The sequence below is a fragment of the Cylas formicarius genome, unplaced genomic scaffold, assembly GCF_029955315.1.
Source record: "Cylas formicarius isolate icCylForm1 unplaced genomic scaffold, icCylForm1.1 PGA_scaffold_2__14_contigs__length_35257938, whole genome shotgun sequence".
Classification (NCBI taxonomy): Eukaryota; Metazoa; Arthropoda; class Insecta; order Coleoptera; family Brentidae; genus Cylas; species Cylas formicarius.
The window spans coordinates 7,261,572-7,279,560 of NW_026844319.1; the positions used below are offsets into that span (position 1 = coordinate 7,261,572).

General features: G+C 31.5%; 1 protein-coding gene across 1 annotated transcript; it reads right to left on the reverse strand.

The window, feature by feature from the left end:
- Nucleotides 1-8,557: 8,557 nt before the first annotated feature.
- LOC132698611 (calcium/calmodulin-dependent protein kinase type II alpha chain-like) lies at nt 8,558-16,117 on the reverse strand. Its single transcript, XM_060664805.1, has 6 exons — nt 16,109-16,117; nt 15,262-15,414; nt 15,087-15,203; nt 12,002-12,116; nt 11,836-11,950; nt 8,558-8,693 (listed from the first exon to the last, which is right to left on the reverse strand). The coding sequence occupies exons 1-6, from the start codon at nt 16,115-16,117 to the stop codon at nt 8,558-8,560; spliced, it is 645 nt and encodes a 214-aa protein (XP_060520788.1).
- Nucleotides 16,118-17,989: the final 1,872 nt, after the last annotated feature.

Sequence of the window (17,989 nt, forward strand, 5' to 3'; positions counted from 1 at the left end):
TGTATATATTGTGATAAACTGGAGCCGTTTGATTTTCTACAAGTAATTTGGTTGACTTCCTGTGAAAAGTATGATAAATAAATAACGCAGGTATAGATAAAGAATAAAAGGATTTGCCAATCTATCATATCCTTAGCAGGCTGATTCTTGTGTTTCTTATCATGTGTATTGGTGTAGTGCCAACTATCTATTTTCTGTGTGAGATGGAAAGTAAGTATCAATTTCTTGTGGGAGTGAGCAAATTGGAAAGGGCTACTTATGTTGTCACTAATTTTTTGTACACATGTGTTTAGATTTTAGATTGTAACTCTAAGAGTGAAATTAATATAAGAAGAAATTAATTCAATATTTCCCGCGACAAAACTCAAAAATCCTAAATCCAAAAAAATAAATTTAAAAAAAGTTATTCTTTTGTCGTTTAGTGCTATATTGTCGTACCATTTTTTGTTTGTTTTTTTAGACTTTCTATGAAAATATTAAAGACGCTTTGAAGAAAATCGCTCAAACCACCTATCATTTTATCTGCATGTTGATTACTTTAGATTTTTAAAAATTCATATCAATTTAGGGTAGAAAAATCCATAATATATACTTTTGTTTGCAGGGAACTAACCTAAAGTGTATACGCAATACAATTTAGGAAAACGGGAAGTAAAAGTTACTGAAAATTTGGTCGTAGAGGTTTCTAACGTTTGCCCAACCTGTCTTACACAAAATTGTCAAAGTCTTTTTAATGAAAAATATCCTAACCTGAATGAACCTACAAAACGGTATAATTCTCTAAATAAAAGCAGCTTTCTAGCCAAATCTAATTATTTTCAAGTATTTGAAGTATAAGACTGTCATCAAAAATTAACCAGAGTTTTATTAACAAGATGAAGAAAATTTTTATTATTATTTTTTATGCGTTGTGTTGAGGAATTTAAATAATAGGTCATTGAGATCTCTTCTTTTAAAAATATATTGTTTTAATTATATGTTTTTGAACAACAAATAGTGCGGCCAAGTTCACTAAAGACGAGTGAAAGTTAGTTTGTGGTATGCTGTGCCTAGAGCACTTGCCCAGGAATCCAAAGAGAAGAGCAGACGAGACGCATGGTAATGAAAGGTCACTCACTTGTATTCACTTTGACTTTAAGAATAAAAGTTGTAAATGAACCCACTTAATAATTAAATAATAAATATTAAATAATTGAACAAGTAATAACGAGTATATCATTCTTGTAGTGTCGCATTATGGCAGAAGCCTGTGCAGGTGCCGTTACCAAGAAACTATTAAAAGCACATTGTTTTAGTAGTCTGTGGCGTGAGTCATACTTTGGCTGGCCACGCGTATGAAGACATAGTAAGGGAACACTACAAATGGTTGACTGTTTAGATGATTTTTAATGGTTAAATTTAGATGGCCGTATTTGTCCAGCGCAACAAAGCGTGTGACTAGTAATTTTAATAAATAAAGTAGTGACTGAAGAAACTTATCAATTTGTCTCATACAACACTACATTTTTTTAAAAAATACCGCGATGAAATTCTAGCTTTTCTGGCATATTAGTCACATAAATCACGAGTTCTTGTTCAAATGTTCATTTGTCCAAATCGTTCGGGGCAGCGCGGGAGGACGACATTAAAATGTTTTTAAGATACATCTGATAATATTTACAGTGTTTAAAAGATTGAATTGCATTTTAATTAATCAAAGAGCCAAAAAAATCATTGCGGTCATAGTAAATTGTATTTAGGTACCTTGTACTCGGAAAATTGCATACGGCAATTACCACGAATCATGAAAGGTTAATAAAAAACGTGTGGCCAATTGTTCCCACAGCTAAAATTATTGATGATTTTTAAATTTATTCAATAAGCAATATGATTTATCAATATCTTTATCCAATACTTCAGCTGCGACTATTTTGAGGATATGGTCGCCAAATGAAAAACTTTGGATTATGCAAGAAATTAACCAGCTACCTAGCATACTCAAGAAGCCAAAAGTTAAAGTTACCTGAGTAGTTATCAAGATAAAAAGTATGAAAAACTTGAAAATGCATTAAAATTTTAGTAAACAGCGCCCATGACCTAAAGGTCAAATTGTAAAATAAAAAACCCTTAGGTGCCAATGAAATAGTTACACACCTTCATTGACATATGTTTAATAGAAGTTGTAAGTTTTTTTTTAGCTTAAACAATAGCGTTAATTGTTGCTTTTTATATCATGTCCAATAAAGTCTACTTTATTTTGTTTGTAAGTACACTGTGTAGTGGAAACCACCTATATAGATAATTAACCAAAGAATAATAATTTAGCCGCACCGTATTTATATTTGTATGTGAACTTGTATCTTAACTCTCTATTTGGATAAATGTTTGGACCGCTTTCGGGTGTTTGTCGCCAGTGCCTCGGGTGATTTGGACAAATGCACATTATAGCATTTGTGGTTTTCCCATACGATTTGAACAAATGAATATTTGGAAAAATACGGCCACCTCTATTTAATGTACTGAGTTGGTCACAGCGCTTTCTAGAAGCTAACAGCGTGTTTGGAGAATCGATAATCCTGCACGTTAACGTTTGTAGTAGGGGGGTTATAGACAACACAATTGTTAGTTGGTTTAATCATAGTTCATCGTAGCATTTCTTCCTCTATGGTTGCATTGTTGCCAAATATTCCATTATCACTTCTAAGGTCGTGTTGCTTGTACATTCCGCTCACAAATTGTGAATATTATTTTTGGTCTTTAACATTTTCAAAAAAATTATAATGGCGTATGGACTGGTACCTGTAATTAATGTTGTTTATCTCGAATTTAATCGAATTTTAATGTTCCAGCAATGATGCTGGAGAATTCGTCCCTTGAAGGTCTTTGTTAGTTTTAAATTATTTTTAAAATAAAATTTTGTTCACATCGGTGCTTTGAGGGTTTTAATTTATAATTATTCTTTTAGGACACACGTATAGGTGCTGGTGATGATCCCTTCTAACAACTCAGTGGCTGGCGAGGAGGCGTCTACTTAAGAATTGTAAACTGTGTGTTTGCATAAAGAGGTCCGACTTAAACACCGAGTCGATCTGGAAGACTGTGAAGACAGATTATAGCATTCATACTACAGTGGATTGGGCTTCCTTTTGCGGCTACATTTTTCAAAGTAATATTGACCAAAATCTATAAATAATCTGAATAACGGTGGCACATCAAAAGTGGTGGAAATAAATGAATCATAATATTTCCATCGCAATTATCTTTGACGCCAGTAGACACAAGGCCATTGGGTTTTTGTGGGATATTTGTGGACATTATTCTATAGTTAATTGTAATAGTTTTTGTATTCACTTTAAGAAATTGATTTTCACTCATGTGCCACAATATCATTTCTGCTGATAGTCTGCTATACTTTTAATACCACTGTCGTAAGTGATGTGTTCATGATAATTTTAAAGCCCCAACAACTGATGTATCTAAAATAACCACATTATTTTGTTATATAATATTGCTATTGCTATTACATTGTTACAATAATTAAATAAAACACTACCACTACTAAACTCGCCGTTTTTTATCCTCTAAATTTTTGCTGCTTGCTAACATCTTTGAAAATTTTATTTCATTTTTGCCCCAGTATATTCAGTTCATGCCTTAAACTCAACAGTAAAATAGAAAAACTGGGGGGATGTGAATTTTATTACTGCATATTTTAAAATCGTTGATGGGGAAGATTTAGATAACCACAGATTGGTAATATTGTGCATCTACTAAATTCGTTAACTACAGGATTTCCAAATTGTGACTTAATATGCTTAATGTTTTTTTTAAATGTATATTCAACCTGACGGGATTAATGTGGGTAATGATCAGTAAGCAACGCCACTGTTACAGGTCGTTAAAGTAATACCAGGCTTGGTTATATATTTTTTTCAATTTATTTTTCCATAAAAGTGATTTACTCAAACACTTGATTGTAACAGAAGAAAACGCATTACAATTATGTCGAAACTTTGCAAATAAACATTATTATATAGAGTTTTTGAACTGGAGTGTCAACTTAACAAAAATAAAATTTTTAAAAACATCAAAGTATAAGTACAACAAAAAAAATGGCACTATAATGAACAGGCGATGTGTCCACAATATATAGCAAATACATCGAATCAATTTCTTTGACAATGAGTTGTTTAGATCGTCTATTGTCCCTTTTCGATTTTATAGCTGTTGCCAAATATCCCCACAAACAAAAGTCATCTTGACCCTTTTACTGTTGACGCATGCAAAAACTATTTACAATCGATTTTATGACGAACATATTTTCTTGGAACATCAACAGACAGGCGTCACAATGAGGAAAACAACAAAATCACAAAAATCTAGACGCTATTCCATATTGCACAGAAACCTATTTTACACAAGAATAATTAATTGTATAAACACGCAGTATATAAATTTCATTACAGTTAATATTTTATCGAAATGACACTAATTCTGAAGGTTTAGGGAACCGCAAAAGCCAGTCTTTATCACGAGAGTCTGGCCGACATGCTTTTGCGTTTATATTTTACTCTGCCATTGCCATAAATAATCAGATTTAACCTCTATAAATACAAGTGTAGAAAAACAATAAACATTCAATAAGTGTATAAAGGACTTTGTATGCATTACTTTAATAGGTGCCTTGCTCTAGTTTTAGTTGACTAGTTTTATTACCGAGTAACACACAAAAACTCCTTGCTTGATTCTTTTTATCATTATCATTGATAAAAAATTACGAAAAATGCACTGATATACAATATTATGTTAATAAGCTCTATAGTATTTCACAGAATTCCATTTCTTTTTGTAATTACATCCTTAACTACATATTTGAGTGATCATAAAGTCAATTTAATAATTTTAATAACTATAAACTAGAGAGCGATTAGTGAGGAAGGAAGTTGTGTTCTATTTTCAACAATTTAAGTATGTTATTGAAGGTGTAACAAGTGTTGGGCAAACCTTTTCGGTTTCAACTACAACTGATTGTTCGTTCCCAGTAAATCAATCGCGATAAATATGATTTTACTCCAATTAACTTTAGGCCGAAAACAATTTTTCCTAAAGCCAATTCACACACTATACGGCTCCCGTATATCGCTGGGATAGGAATCTCACACGCTACATTTAGCAGATAATTTTATTTTAAATTCGATAATGTTTGTTAAAGTCGACCTTAGCAATGTCAAGCTTTTCGTTAAATATCGTTGAACATTATATTACCAAAATAAATAAAGATAAAATGTTCGGAACTCTACAGGCAGATTTATTTATTTCATTGATTAAAATGTTTCATGAAGAAAACTGTAAAAGGACAATCGTTATTCTCTAAGTTTTTTAAAATCAAGAGAAATAAGTTTGACATTCTGTAGTACATTTTTTTAATATCACAAACTTAAATTGATCAAGGTGCCTTTTTTGTAACATTTGCAATGCCATGCCATCAACGACATGTATTGTAGTTAGCCTTTAGTATAGGCAGTTGTATTATTATTGTGGTTACAATATTCACTATAATTGGTTGTTTTCTGTAACTTAAGGAGAATACGATGCCCAGTGCTGATATTTTAAATTGTGCAGGTGTGCAGAAAATCGAAAAAATCCTAGACCCCGATACACCGAATCGGACATTTACAGCTACTCTATAAGAGTATATAATTGCGATTGGGTGAACAGAGTCGAGGCACATATGAAGATTTTTCATATCCAAAAACAAGTACAAAGCTTACTTATCACCCTAAAAACCTTAATAAATATAAGGCAGTACTGCATAATGTGTTTAACGTAGTTATACTTTAACCAAGTAACATAAGGATATATCGCTTCCAAAAGGAAAAAAAGCGGTGGTAATGTACAAATTGTTAAATATTGTAGCTAACGCTAAACTAACTTAACTAGTTGGACATGTTGCAATAAATTAGTTTCATTCTCTTTTGGCCAATTGTTTTATAAGGTTCTTATATAAGTTGACGTGGTCTGAAAATACTAACGTAACCATTGGCCAATCGCTTATTGTAGAAACTTCCGATGTATATCAGTTTAATGAATCCAAATAATTCTTTTATATTTTAATAATATATTTTTTAAAATTTAGATTTGTTACATTCATCGCTTCCTTGCTTCTTCTGTGAGAGAGATTTTTTAAAAACACCTTTTACAAAAATGTTTACCAATTTTACGTAATAAAAGTGGAATATCATTCTAAATTATAAGTACCATTTCATCAAAATGCCGGTATGAAATAACAACAAAAATTCTGTTGTGATAATATGTTGCGCTCAGTGAAGATTCATACCCATAAAAGTTCTGAATTCACTAGACCGAAAAAATACAAATTATATTGCGTGCCGTTGATTTTCATTTTTAATATTTCACTTTTTTGTTGATATCAATAAGTTTTGTTTATTAGTAACCTAAGTTTTTGTCAAATTTTATAATAATTTTATTAAATTTTATAATAATACAAAAATAAGTAATAACCAGTCCGTTTGCACCGCAAGCCTTCCTTTAGAGATTTTCCTCAATATGTATTAGTATTTTTTGAATAATCCTACCACTGATTTTTTTGTTCTTTCTGTTTTTTTTTTAATTAATGATTGAATGATTAGAAGGTTCCCAAAAAAATTATTTATTTTGTTGAATTTTTATGACAATTATCCCATATAAGATGTTTGTACTGGAAATGAATTTTATTAATACACTAGATGCCCTGCAATTAACGCTACTAGCCATAATATTTTTAAGTTTAAACACAGACAAAACAAAAAAAAAGACCATTTTCAAAATGACAAATCAATGACATAAGGAACGTAAAAATCATTTAGTGTAATTTAATAACATTTTAATAAAAACCTCGATATTTGATTGTAAAGAAATCTTCGTTTTTTTTGGTATTTGTTTTCGTATTTTTTATGTATTTTTTAGGTTACTCGTAATCATTAAAAATATTTTTTTAATCATTAAAAATAAAAGTTGGGACCTATGAGTTCAATGGTGGCAATAAATAAGCTATCAGACATGAGATAAAATACATTGAACCGAAAATATAGTTCGAATCCCAGAAAGTACATGTCAACTATTGGAAATGAATAAAACTAGAGTATAATTTTTGTACAACTTCTGGACGTCCAGTAGCTGATATCTTTTGGATATACTTTAAATATATATAATGATAATAATCAAGCAAACCATACCAAAAACTTAATTCAAGTATTCTAAGAACCTATTTTTGTTGGATTTGTAAAACAAAGTCAGACAGATATAGTCACAATCTATTACGTTATAGCTCATTTGAATTGATCGCTCTATATTTTAATTATAATTATACAGTACAGGTTCAGGTAATTCGTGATGGTACCGCCTAGAGTTAGTAAGCAGCGTTACTAACCAAAAACTAAAGTTCATATACTTTGGTTAAACCTTGACAGCCCAACCAAAAAATTCTCGCCCTGTCATCTTGTTCGCTTATTGTGTTATTATTAACGACTTGTAGTTAGTACAAGTACAGTGCAGTTCAAACATTTTAATATTTATCTTTTCAATATTTCATAAAAGACGCTTTATAGATTTTAAAAGAATGTATTGTATGTTGTAATGTATTGTATGTACGTTCCAAGAAAAATCCATACTTGCATTTCATTCATTATTAAAGTCTGCCTGGATTCCAAAATGACATGCGACTCCACCCCACTGGATAGCCCATTTGTTCAGAAAGGGCAATTCGTTGGATTTCCAATAGCTTCAAGCATACTATTTGGGATACTGTCACACCAAAGTGCCTATTTGAAATCGTCATATCGAAAATTGACAGGATCGCTTGGTTTTTGAAAGTAAATATCCACAGGGTGAAAGGTTGAATTGATCGCATAATAATAAGCGACCCCTTTTTGGTAAATCACACAATGGGGAAAGTTCTCACAATGAACACCTCCAGGAAGTTAAATGTTAACTAAAATTAAAAGGTTTGTCTTTGTGGATATATTGATTAAAAAATCTCACTTTCGTCCAAATTTTGGTGCAATTGGATAAATTTATATAAAACAAACTCTAACCAATCGAGTTAAGCAACTGTTTAAGGCACCATCAACCCAATGAAAAATAATCTATGTAGGTGTTCATTATTTTAGAAATAATTTTTTTTAAAGGGTAGTACACCATCATCAGAACTGGCCACAACTAAAACATGTCAACGTAATTATTTATATCACCAACCTTAGCTATAACAGAGAGACTAGTACAGTTAAAGAAGGTCTTTTACCCCATTTAAAGCAACTCTGTGCTTTAACGCAACTCTTTGCTTTAAATGGCATTTACAAAGAACCTCCAGCTAATTCGACAAGTGTGTAAGGTTACACAGACATCATCATCCATAAATAGTACGTGTGTAAGATAACGTAAAAGCAAAAATACAAAATCGAAAATTATGAATGTCACACATCACAAAGAGACTTTTTCACAGTAAACGAAGTTTTTTTTCCAGTAGGTTTCTCTAGACGCGGTCCGGTCGAAGACCACAGATCTACGGCTCTAGGCAGTTCTATTTGTGTGAACTAAATCCGAACGCGGCGCCTCCGTTACCGCCGCTGCGGTGGAAGTGGACGTTTTGCCACTTGTTGTCTCGCTTATGCCACACCCTGCTCTCTGCCGACTGATGGGTGTGTGCCTGGCCGTGCCTTAATTGCAAAAAATAGAATTACTGTCCTCCTTCTTAAAATTTTGATCATATAAAAACGTTAAAATTTCTTTTTTTTTTTTAATTTCCACTAATAAGTTAATAGAAAAATCAGTATGATATTATAGTAGGTACCCATAAGTATACTCCATTGTTACCATAATCATAAATAACGATTTCAAAACGGACAAATAAAATTTCTGTGTTAGTTTACAACATAAACTAGATAAAGATGTTATGTTATGAACCTTGATTTATGGAAACTTTTCTCATACAATATTCTGAGGAATCATCCTATATCATTCCACTATCATTCATCATTATATGAAAAAAGTGACGTGAACTGAGCTTTAGAAGAAAAAACTATTTTTTTATCATCATTATCAAACCAGTCTAGATGTTTCACTGTCATTCGCTACACTGCTTTCAAGCAACAAAAAACATTTTTATGGAAACTATTTTCATAAAAATTTACTAGTCGCGTTCGTGGTAGATTTGTATGGAGTATTTTTAAAGAAAAAAGTGTCAGGTTACTACCTTTTCCGAACATAAAAAATATTTTTGAAATTTGAAAGATAATATGCCATAAAATTTGGTGCATTTTTTGAAACACCCTGTATATTTGGGGTTGATTTTTTTATAGAAGGCGATTGCTTATTTACCGATATGTGAAACATCACTATTCTTATTTCTTGGCAGTTTATGCCAGTTAGCTTAGTTATTCGTTGTTTTAATCAAAAAGATTATCTCCTGTATAAGTGTATAAACAACGCTTCTCTACTTCAAACGGCACAAATACATTAATATATTGTACATTTATGAGGACGACAATAAAAAAAAGAGAAAATGTAAATGTTATAATCCAAATGTAAATGTATAGTTTACAGCACAAAAAAAAGTAAAAACATAAGGCATAAATTATTTCTTTAGTATCTGTCACGAGTAGTAGTATTTTTGAATAAGGAATTCCTTCACATTTACTTTAAACTGAGAAAGCATGAGGTTCAAATTTAACGGCTTAACATTTTATTAAAACATTTAATAGCTATATAATTCGTCGGCTTTCCTTACTTACAAATAATCTTGAGAATAGTGAATGATTGAACAGGTTTGTGTTATTTTGTTTTACATGTCCCAGTACGAGTCCGAAGTATAAAAAAAATTCGCTTGAGACCGTTTCCATCAAATTTCTTATTACAAAACAATTTAGAAGTTGCGAAACTAATGTGATTTTTCCAAGTTAGTTTTTGATCCAGTATTATTTCTAAGAAACTAGTACATTATACATTTGCAGTAGACCTTCCTCTCCTGGACACAACCGGACGAGTTTCTTGGATATTCTTGTTTTCACATGATGGCATTTAATGCCAGCCAGCCCATCGTCATCATAGCATTCTCTTATTTTGTTATATGCAACACTCATATAAAACTACCATTAAAGCAGATCTCTTTTGAGCTATAAAAAATCAACCTCAAATTTAAATAAATCGGTAGCCACAGTGCAAACGACACTTTTGTTATACAAGGTGTTATTGAAATTACGTAATATATTCCAAATAGTGAATTTGGAGCCCATTCTGATACCGAATGCATGTTTTGTTCGGTCCTAGTCGGATAAGAAAAGGCTATTTTTTTTATTATTATCCCGGAAGGAATAATAATAATAAAAAAAAAATATGCTGTTCTTTAGTTCTATTTCTGACCTTAGCAATATTATATTTTTTAATGATAACTTTTTGTGTAATCAGTTTTCCCCTGATAATCACAGGGTTATGGTCTGAACCAATGTCAGCTCCAGGATATGCTTCTATCGCAGTCCGCCCCTACTTTAGCGTTAAAATCACCAATGATTATTCTTCGGGTGTGCACTGGGTTTCGAAGGGCTGTCTAGTTTATTTACCGATGTATGTGCAATATTTCCTTTCAGCAGAAGTTAAAAAGAATAAATCTCACTCGTTGCTTTTAATAAATTCTGTTATTACCACAATGCAATTCGTACAAAATCGGACATTTCAAAATGGGACCTATACTCTTCGAGCACTTAACCTTTAAGTAAGAAACCAGATGTTTTGAAATTGAAAATGCAGGACTGGCTTCGACGAAATGTGAATTGATGTTGATGCGTAGAAAGCAGCGCCCTCAATCTTAGTTATGCCTCTCATTTAGACTTCGTAGTACTTCGCGGATTTGTTTATAGAACTGCTTAACTACTTCATTTGATTTATCGGCGGCAGAGGTGTAAACCTGAAGAATGTTAATGTTTATGGACCATTTTGTTCATGTATTTGGTTAGTGATTAGTGAAAGGGCTACACATAATGGGGCTACACTTGCATGATCGGGAGTTAGACCACCTGGATTAACTGATACCCATTATATCTGCTCGGAGAATTTTTGATTTTCCTGACATAATAAAGTGGGTTTGTGAGTATAAGATTGTTAGGTAGTTGAAGTTAGAATTACTTTCCTCAATTCTAGTTTTTTTTTGGTTATACCGCCGATATTCGGTCGGCATAAGAAATTGAGAAGAGAATGTAAATTATTATTAGGAATAAGGTAGATATCACATGGATCCCCCGTCGGTATTGGAGGAGAAGCTAAGGCCCATGTGGGTAGCTGCCCTGTAGTAAACGTATCCTTCACAATTTGTTGCTTAGTAATATATTGGATTATTTCTTAGGGGTTGAATTTATATTAGTATGTACCTTGATTTGTATCAAAAATCAATAGGAAAGAGTTTGTCGTGTTAGCAGACAGAGTAATAATCATGCTTAATTATATTTGCTGCCTGCTTTCATATTTGGACGCATTACAGGAACGCTGGCCAAATTGTGTTAACACTACGAATGGAACAAATTATTTGTTGAGGTTTGAATGTAGCTGATTAGCGCTGGTCTTGCAAAAAATTAATCACGGATCTTTTACAGCGAGAAGCATTTTATCCGAAATTTTTGGAGAAATTTTTCGGAACACCAGGCTGCAACCGTTATAACAACTATTTTTGCCATTTGATATCATTTCAATAACACCCTGTATAAGATTCACTGGACAGTGTATTTTTTGCGATGTGTGACAAACCTAACTAACATGACTAACCCAAATTAATCAAAACTCCGTCAGCGGTTACTGGGTAAGTATACTCACTTGTCCATATACTGAGTTAACCCCACGTAAGCGATACAGGCAGCGTCTTCTCCCAACAAATGTACGTGCGGATTTAGTATTGTTGTATTCACCGCTTTGCAATTTTTGCCCAAGACTAAAACAAAGGTAATTAGGTCTTCGCGGTGCATTTACGAAGAAGTCTTACCGTTGTCGAAGTAGAATTTGTGAAAGTCCATACCCTCGACTAGATTTCCCATCGCTTCCGGCTCGAAGGCTGTTAGATGAGGATCGCATATCTTCCTAAAAATGGTTTGATAAAACTTCACAGGTAACACTCTTTAGAGATGGCATTTGTATCACGTGTAGACTAATTGCAGTTCTAATACTAGGTTTACACTGACAATAAATTAATCAACTTGATGAAGTTTTTGTCTAAATATAAACTGAGAAATAGTCATGTTTAACTGTTTTGATGTTTTAGAATTCCATTTATTCACAATAATTTTCAGTTAATTGAAATGTTAAAGCCTTACTCGTTTGTAAAGAAAAATATGATTATACAGGAATAAGAAACAGAAAAGAAAACATATGGGTCAGTCCTCAGGTAGATATTAACAATAAAGCGGGGTGAAATTTTCTTCTCTGATCACTTTAAATCGTTTTTGAGGATGGTAATAGAAAGTTTTGATAAAATATTGAGTCGTGTAAGCCCCAGATAAAAAAAATGAACGCAGTGGAAATTTGTCACGTGTACAAATGATTTTATTCGAAGATTTACTTGGGTATATTATTAACATTTTCATATTCCACCCATGTCTTTTTGTAGTATAAATAGAATATGATAAATTTAATATTTACAATTAACAATAACCTTAAATTAACTTCCACTTTTCACTTGTCGCTTCATTGGTGAATACTCTGGCCGAATATTATTCACCCATAGATATTATGCATCAAATAGATTGACCACTCGATATTTTCGGTGACCAAGAGGAATTAAAATAGTAGACGTGACATGTATACCCCTCTAACTTTTCACCTTATATACAATAGTATCCAAAAAAAGTATCAGATAAAAAGATATTTTTTTCTTATGGAAAGCCCTGTTTATTGTACCTTAATGTCAGAGCTCTTTAAACAAGGGTTTTAAAAATATTATGGTTATTTTTTACATTTTCAAGTTTTAATATTACTAGGATCGTTTCGTCGTCTGAATTTAGCAATTCTGAGAGAAAAAAGTGTTTAATTATGGTGTTTCCCAAAAAAACTTTAAATTCTCAATCTATATATTAAAAATAATAAAAATGCAGTTGCGGAAAGACGCGAATATATGGAAATTCACGGTGATGTTGACAATAATTGTCCTATACAATCTATAAAGGCATTATTATTTATATATCATGTCACAGGAATAAATTTTAAAAAGAAGAAAAAGGCAAACCATTCCAAAGCTGGATGAAGAATAAGACGTCTGTTTATATTATGGTGGCAAGAGCAAAATACAGAATTCTGTTCTGGAACAAAATTGTAGGGTCTATATTTTATGAAGGTGCATTATCAAGTGATATATACCAAATTTGTAGAAGAGTTTATGCCACTGAATGAAGTTGCCGAAGTTATTGGGCAATAAATATAGAGAAGGGATTATTAGACACGGAAAAAACGAAAAAAGATATGGCTAACTAACAGTCGACTTTACGCTTCGTTTTAAAAATAAAATTTATTTTAGTACGCAAGAAAACATTAACATAATAAAAGAAGTATTTGGAAATAATGTCGTTAACGAAGCCTAAGTATGTTTTATAATCGTATTAATAATTATTGCTATTTTTATATAGTAGATATTAAGTATTCAACAGCTTAAAAATGTATTTCTGCCAAAATGACTTAATAAAGGCGCCAAGTGAATTTTTAATTTTTGGCAATATATATGTAAACATAAGACGGAAGGAAAATTTCAGTTTTAGCCTACAATTTTTGTATTAAACTTTTCTATCTAAAATCTGAAGGAAAAAAGGGGTGGCGGTGAACATTTATTAAGGATCACTCTGTATACAGAAATTGCAAACAGTAAAATATTTTTAAAAAATGAGTTTTATGGTTTGCGAAAAGCCGCGAGATATACGATAACAAATGTCTTTTATTTAATTACAACCCTGTATCATAAAAACCCTGGACAAAAATGTAAAATGGCAAAGTACATGAAGTATTCAGACGAAATTAGTATAATTTAGAAAGATAGTTACCTTAGTGAAGTAAGAGACTCGGTGGAGTTTCAAATAAAACACTGTATTCATTAATTTTACACAGAAGCTTCCACAATACTTTTTACAAATCTTCTAGATTCCATGCTGACGTTTCAACAATTATCCTATTGCTTCTTCGGAGCTTCAACGGCCTCAAACAGTATACAAGCAGGCACAGAGTAGAGTGCAAACCAGTCTTAGTTAAGCTTTGAAGAAGCGAACAAGGGGATAAGTCAAGAAGATTTGTTAATTGTATTACATTTATTATATGTTCACATTCATTTTGACGTTCATTCGTTGCCTATTTTATTTTCAATGAGACGCCTTATATAGTATCACAAATATATACGACGCAGATTAAGATGAGGTAAAATAATTGAAAAATTGACAACTACACCGTGACTGAGAAGTGAAAATAGAGCTTCGATCAGTAACATAAGGACACACACACCATATTTTATTGCATTTTTAGATTCACTGTTTCTGGTGATTATATTATTCTGCCCTATACCTGGACAAGTCTAATATACTATACTCGTTTAAAATGAATGGTTAAAACTTTATTTTTGTAGATTATTCAAAATTTTAGACGATTAATAAATTTTCTTTATAATTTTCTGTATTTATATTTGTATTAGCCACTCACTCCTTTTAATATTTTCTTAAAAAATGACGCAAAATAATTACTTCCCTTTAAGAATTTTAGATAACATACAAAAACAAGTTTTGAGCATTTTTGTATATTACATCAGAATTTTAAACAGCAGCAGAAGAAGAGAAAAAAAAAGAAAATAAGTATAAATAAAAAAAGTATAAATAATCAGAAGAAAGTAGTGAAACAAAAAATGTAACAAAATATTTCACATAACCATGTTGTGCCATATGCCATTGATAGAAGGGGCAACGCTGAGTCGTAAACATTTCAGTTGGATGGAGCGGATTCGATAATTTGGATTCAAGCTTAAAAAAAACTTTTTATTCCTCTGTAAACGTCTGGTCAACAGTAGATGGATAAAGGGACTTCCAGGGACCCCATAATCTCACTTTTTGGCCTCCCGGCCACGGGCCCCCCGCCCACAGGACTTCTTCTTTTTGGCCACTCGCCCATGGGCCTTCATCTTTTGTGTTCTGCCCGCTCGTCCATTGGCCGCTCACCCTAACCTAACCAAACCGTCGTCCGTGGTACCAACCTAACCAAACTGTCGTCCGTGGTTCCAACCAAACCATTGTCCGTGGTTCCAACCAAACCGTTGTCCGTGGTGCGTAGTTCGCCCGCGGGGGCCCCCGGGGGCGTAGCCTCCGCTGGTAGAGTCCCCGCGGGGGGGCTGCCGCTGGTAGAGTGTCCGCCCCCCCCCGCGCCATCTCGGTGGGGCTGCCATGAAAACCCGTCCTAATTCAAAGTGTTTTTCGGAATAGCAACATCAATCCCATAGTTTTTTTTAATTTTTAAAATATTGTCGATGTTGATGTAAAAAAAAAAACTCTTTAGTGTTTTTTTTATTTAGACATATACATATACATTTTTTTTACATTAGAATAAAAAAAAAGACCAACATAAGCCTAATTTTTTTACAAATATTTTTTATTATTAGGTCGCAATGAATCGCCATTAAATTATTATATATTCTGGTGTGATCGTCGTTTTTTCTGAGGGGATTCTAAAAAGGCTATCATAAGCCTAATTTTTTACAAATATTTTTATCATTATTAGGTCGCAATGAATATGTTAAAACAAATCAATTATCGCCATTAAATTATTATATATTCTGGTGTGATCATCGTTTTCTTCGGGTTCTAATTCAAAGTGTATTTCGGAATAGCAACTTTCACACCAACTCCTCTGACTCTGGTATACCATATATATTAATGCAGAGGCTTCGACTGTAGGTATGTGCCGATAATCGCAAAAATCAAATTTGTCAAATTTGATTTGTGATTTTTTTTCAAAAATTATAAAAGCGTCTTTGCAAGATTCACAAACCATCAACAGAAATGTTCGGGTCATCACTATATAGTGTTTTTCCCATAAATAATAGCTATAATGCTCAAAAGGATGGTCTGTATACCTTGGCCATACTAAAATGGCGGACAAGTAGAATTAATTAAAAAGGGTGTTACACCATGTTACGAATGTCTACCAAAACCTCCGCAAAAAACTTATCCAGGGTGTACTATTCGTAACACCCCTTCTGAGCCTGTTCATTGCATTGTTTGGGCCAAGCACTTGTAAATGACGTCACAAATTTCACGTTAGAATTAAAATATGTCATATTGCTAATTTCACGAATTAGGCAATTATGTGATATTATGTATGATATTATTAGGCAATTACATGCGATGAAATATTAGAAAATTATTGTAGTTTTTTGGTAATTTCGTTAAGATGTTTAACATCATTATGCAAAAATATATCGAAAAATATATTTAAAAATAATCTGTACTTATCCGCATTATTATTGTTTCTTTTACTTTTTCCTTAATTATAATACTTTAGGAAGGGAAGTAATTTATGTAGTAATGAATATTTTTAATATCACATGTGATATTCACTTGAATTATTTTTTTTTAAATAAACGATATTTTATTCTTTATAGTTTTCTTTTATTTCATTTCTTGTCGTCACTTTATTTTCTTAAAAGAAATAAAGAGGAATCTGTAAACAATACCGAATTTGTTTGACAGATTGTGTAGACTTATGTTTTACATTTCTTGTGTTAAACTGGAAAAACTTAATATGTTACATAAAACGAATATAAAAAACTTACTTGTTAAATTGAAATTTATGTCTAAATGAAGTATTTTCTTGGATGACTCGACGAATACTTACAAAGTTTCAATGATCGTTTATTTAATAATTTTTTTTTTTTCATAATTGATGAATGATATTCTTCATAACTAAGTTGTCGGTAGTGATTTATTGTCCACCTAGAAATATATAATAATTTTTAAATTTTCATTGAGAGAAATAAATGGAAAATTTTACATTCAAAAAGAAATATTAGGAAATTAAAATTTAAAAAACTTGAATAATTTAAAAAATACATAAATACATATTAAGAATAATAATATAAATATTAAAAGAAAATTAAGATTAATTATCATGTTTTCATTCATTCATTTAAATATATATATTTTTTAATTATTTCTTTTTATTTAGATGATATAAGCCTTTGTAAAATAGTGATGGTAATTTTTTGAATGAAATTATCAGTTGGTCCATGTTCAATAACTGATTAGAGGCATTCTTTTTATGGAAATTGTTAATGATGGTTTGTTTTTTATCTGCAGGATTATAACATGAAAAAAATTTACCGTCAAAAAAGTAAATAAAATATTTAAATTTATCATGCAATTTTAGTAAATAAATTGAAAATCGTCTATTTGAAATACTTACACATATATATGATTCATTTAAATGTTGACAAAAACAATAAAACTTGAATGGTGTAAATAATTTTAAAAGATTATATGAAACGTTAACTTTATACCAAATATCAATTACGACTTATAATTTGAACATGATAAAACTTTACCTGTGTTTATATCCATTTATCCGAATAATATTTTACTTGGATAATTTTCTTTCCAAATTGGCAATGATGGTTTTTATTTAAATTTCTTATGATAATTTCTCTAGAAGTTATCAGAAGTCGTTTTATTGATAACTCATTGATGATAATTTTTGCTGTTAAACTACCCTCTTCTAAGCGGTTCTTCAATGGTCTAATTTGTTACCTGGGACGTCAGCTTTTTTTTAGGGGGTAGTGAAACATCTAGTTCTTGTATCAATCCTCTTTCTGCAATTTTTTTGAATCCTGTAACCATAGGAAACAAAACGATTATGAATTAGAGGTTATGAAAAAATAATATGGCATAAAAATTAAAAATGTTATATTAAATACCTTTAATTTAAAAATTCGTCGACATGTACCCATTTTGACATTTTC

Excerpts from the sequence above, each read along its gene's own strand:
- LOC132698611 (XM_060664805.1), bottom strand. Across the intron at positions 11,951-12,001 it reads CAAATTCTACTTCGACAACG|TCTTGGGCAAAAATTGCAAA; the intron begins GTAAGACTTCTT and ends CCTTTGTTTTAG. Across the intron at positions 8,694-11,835 it reads TTAACTCAGTATATGGACAA|GCACGGCCAGGCACACACCC; the intron begins GTGAGTATACTT and ends TTTGCAATTAAG.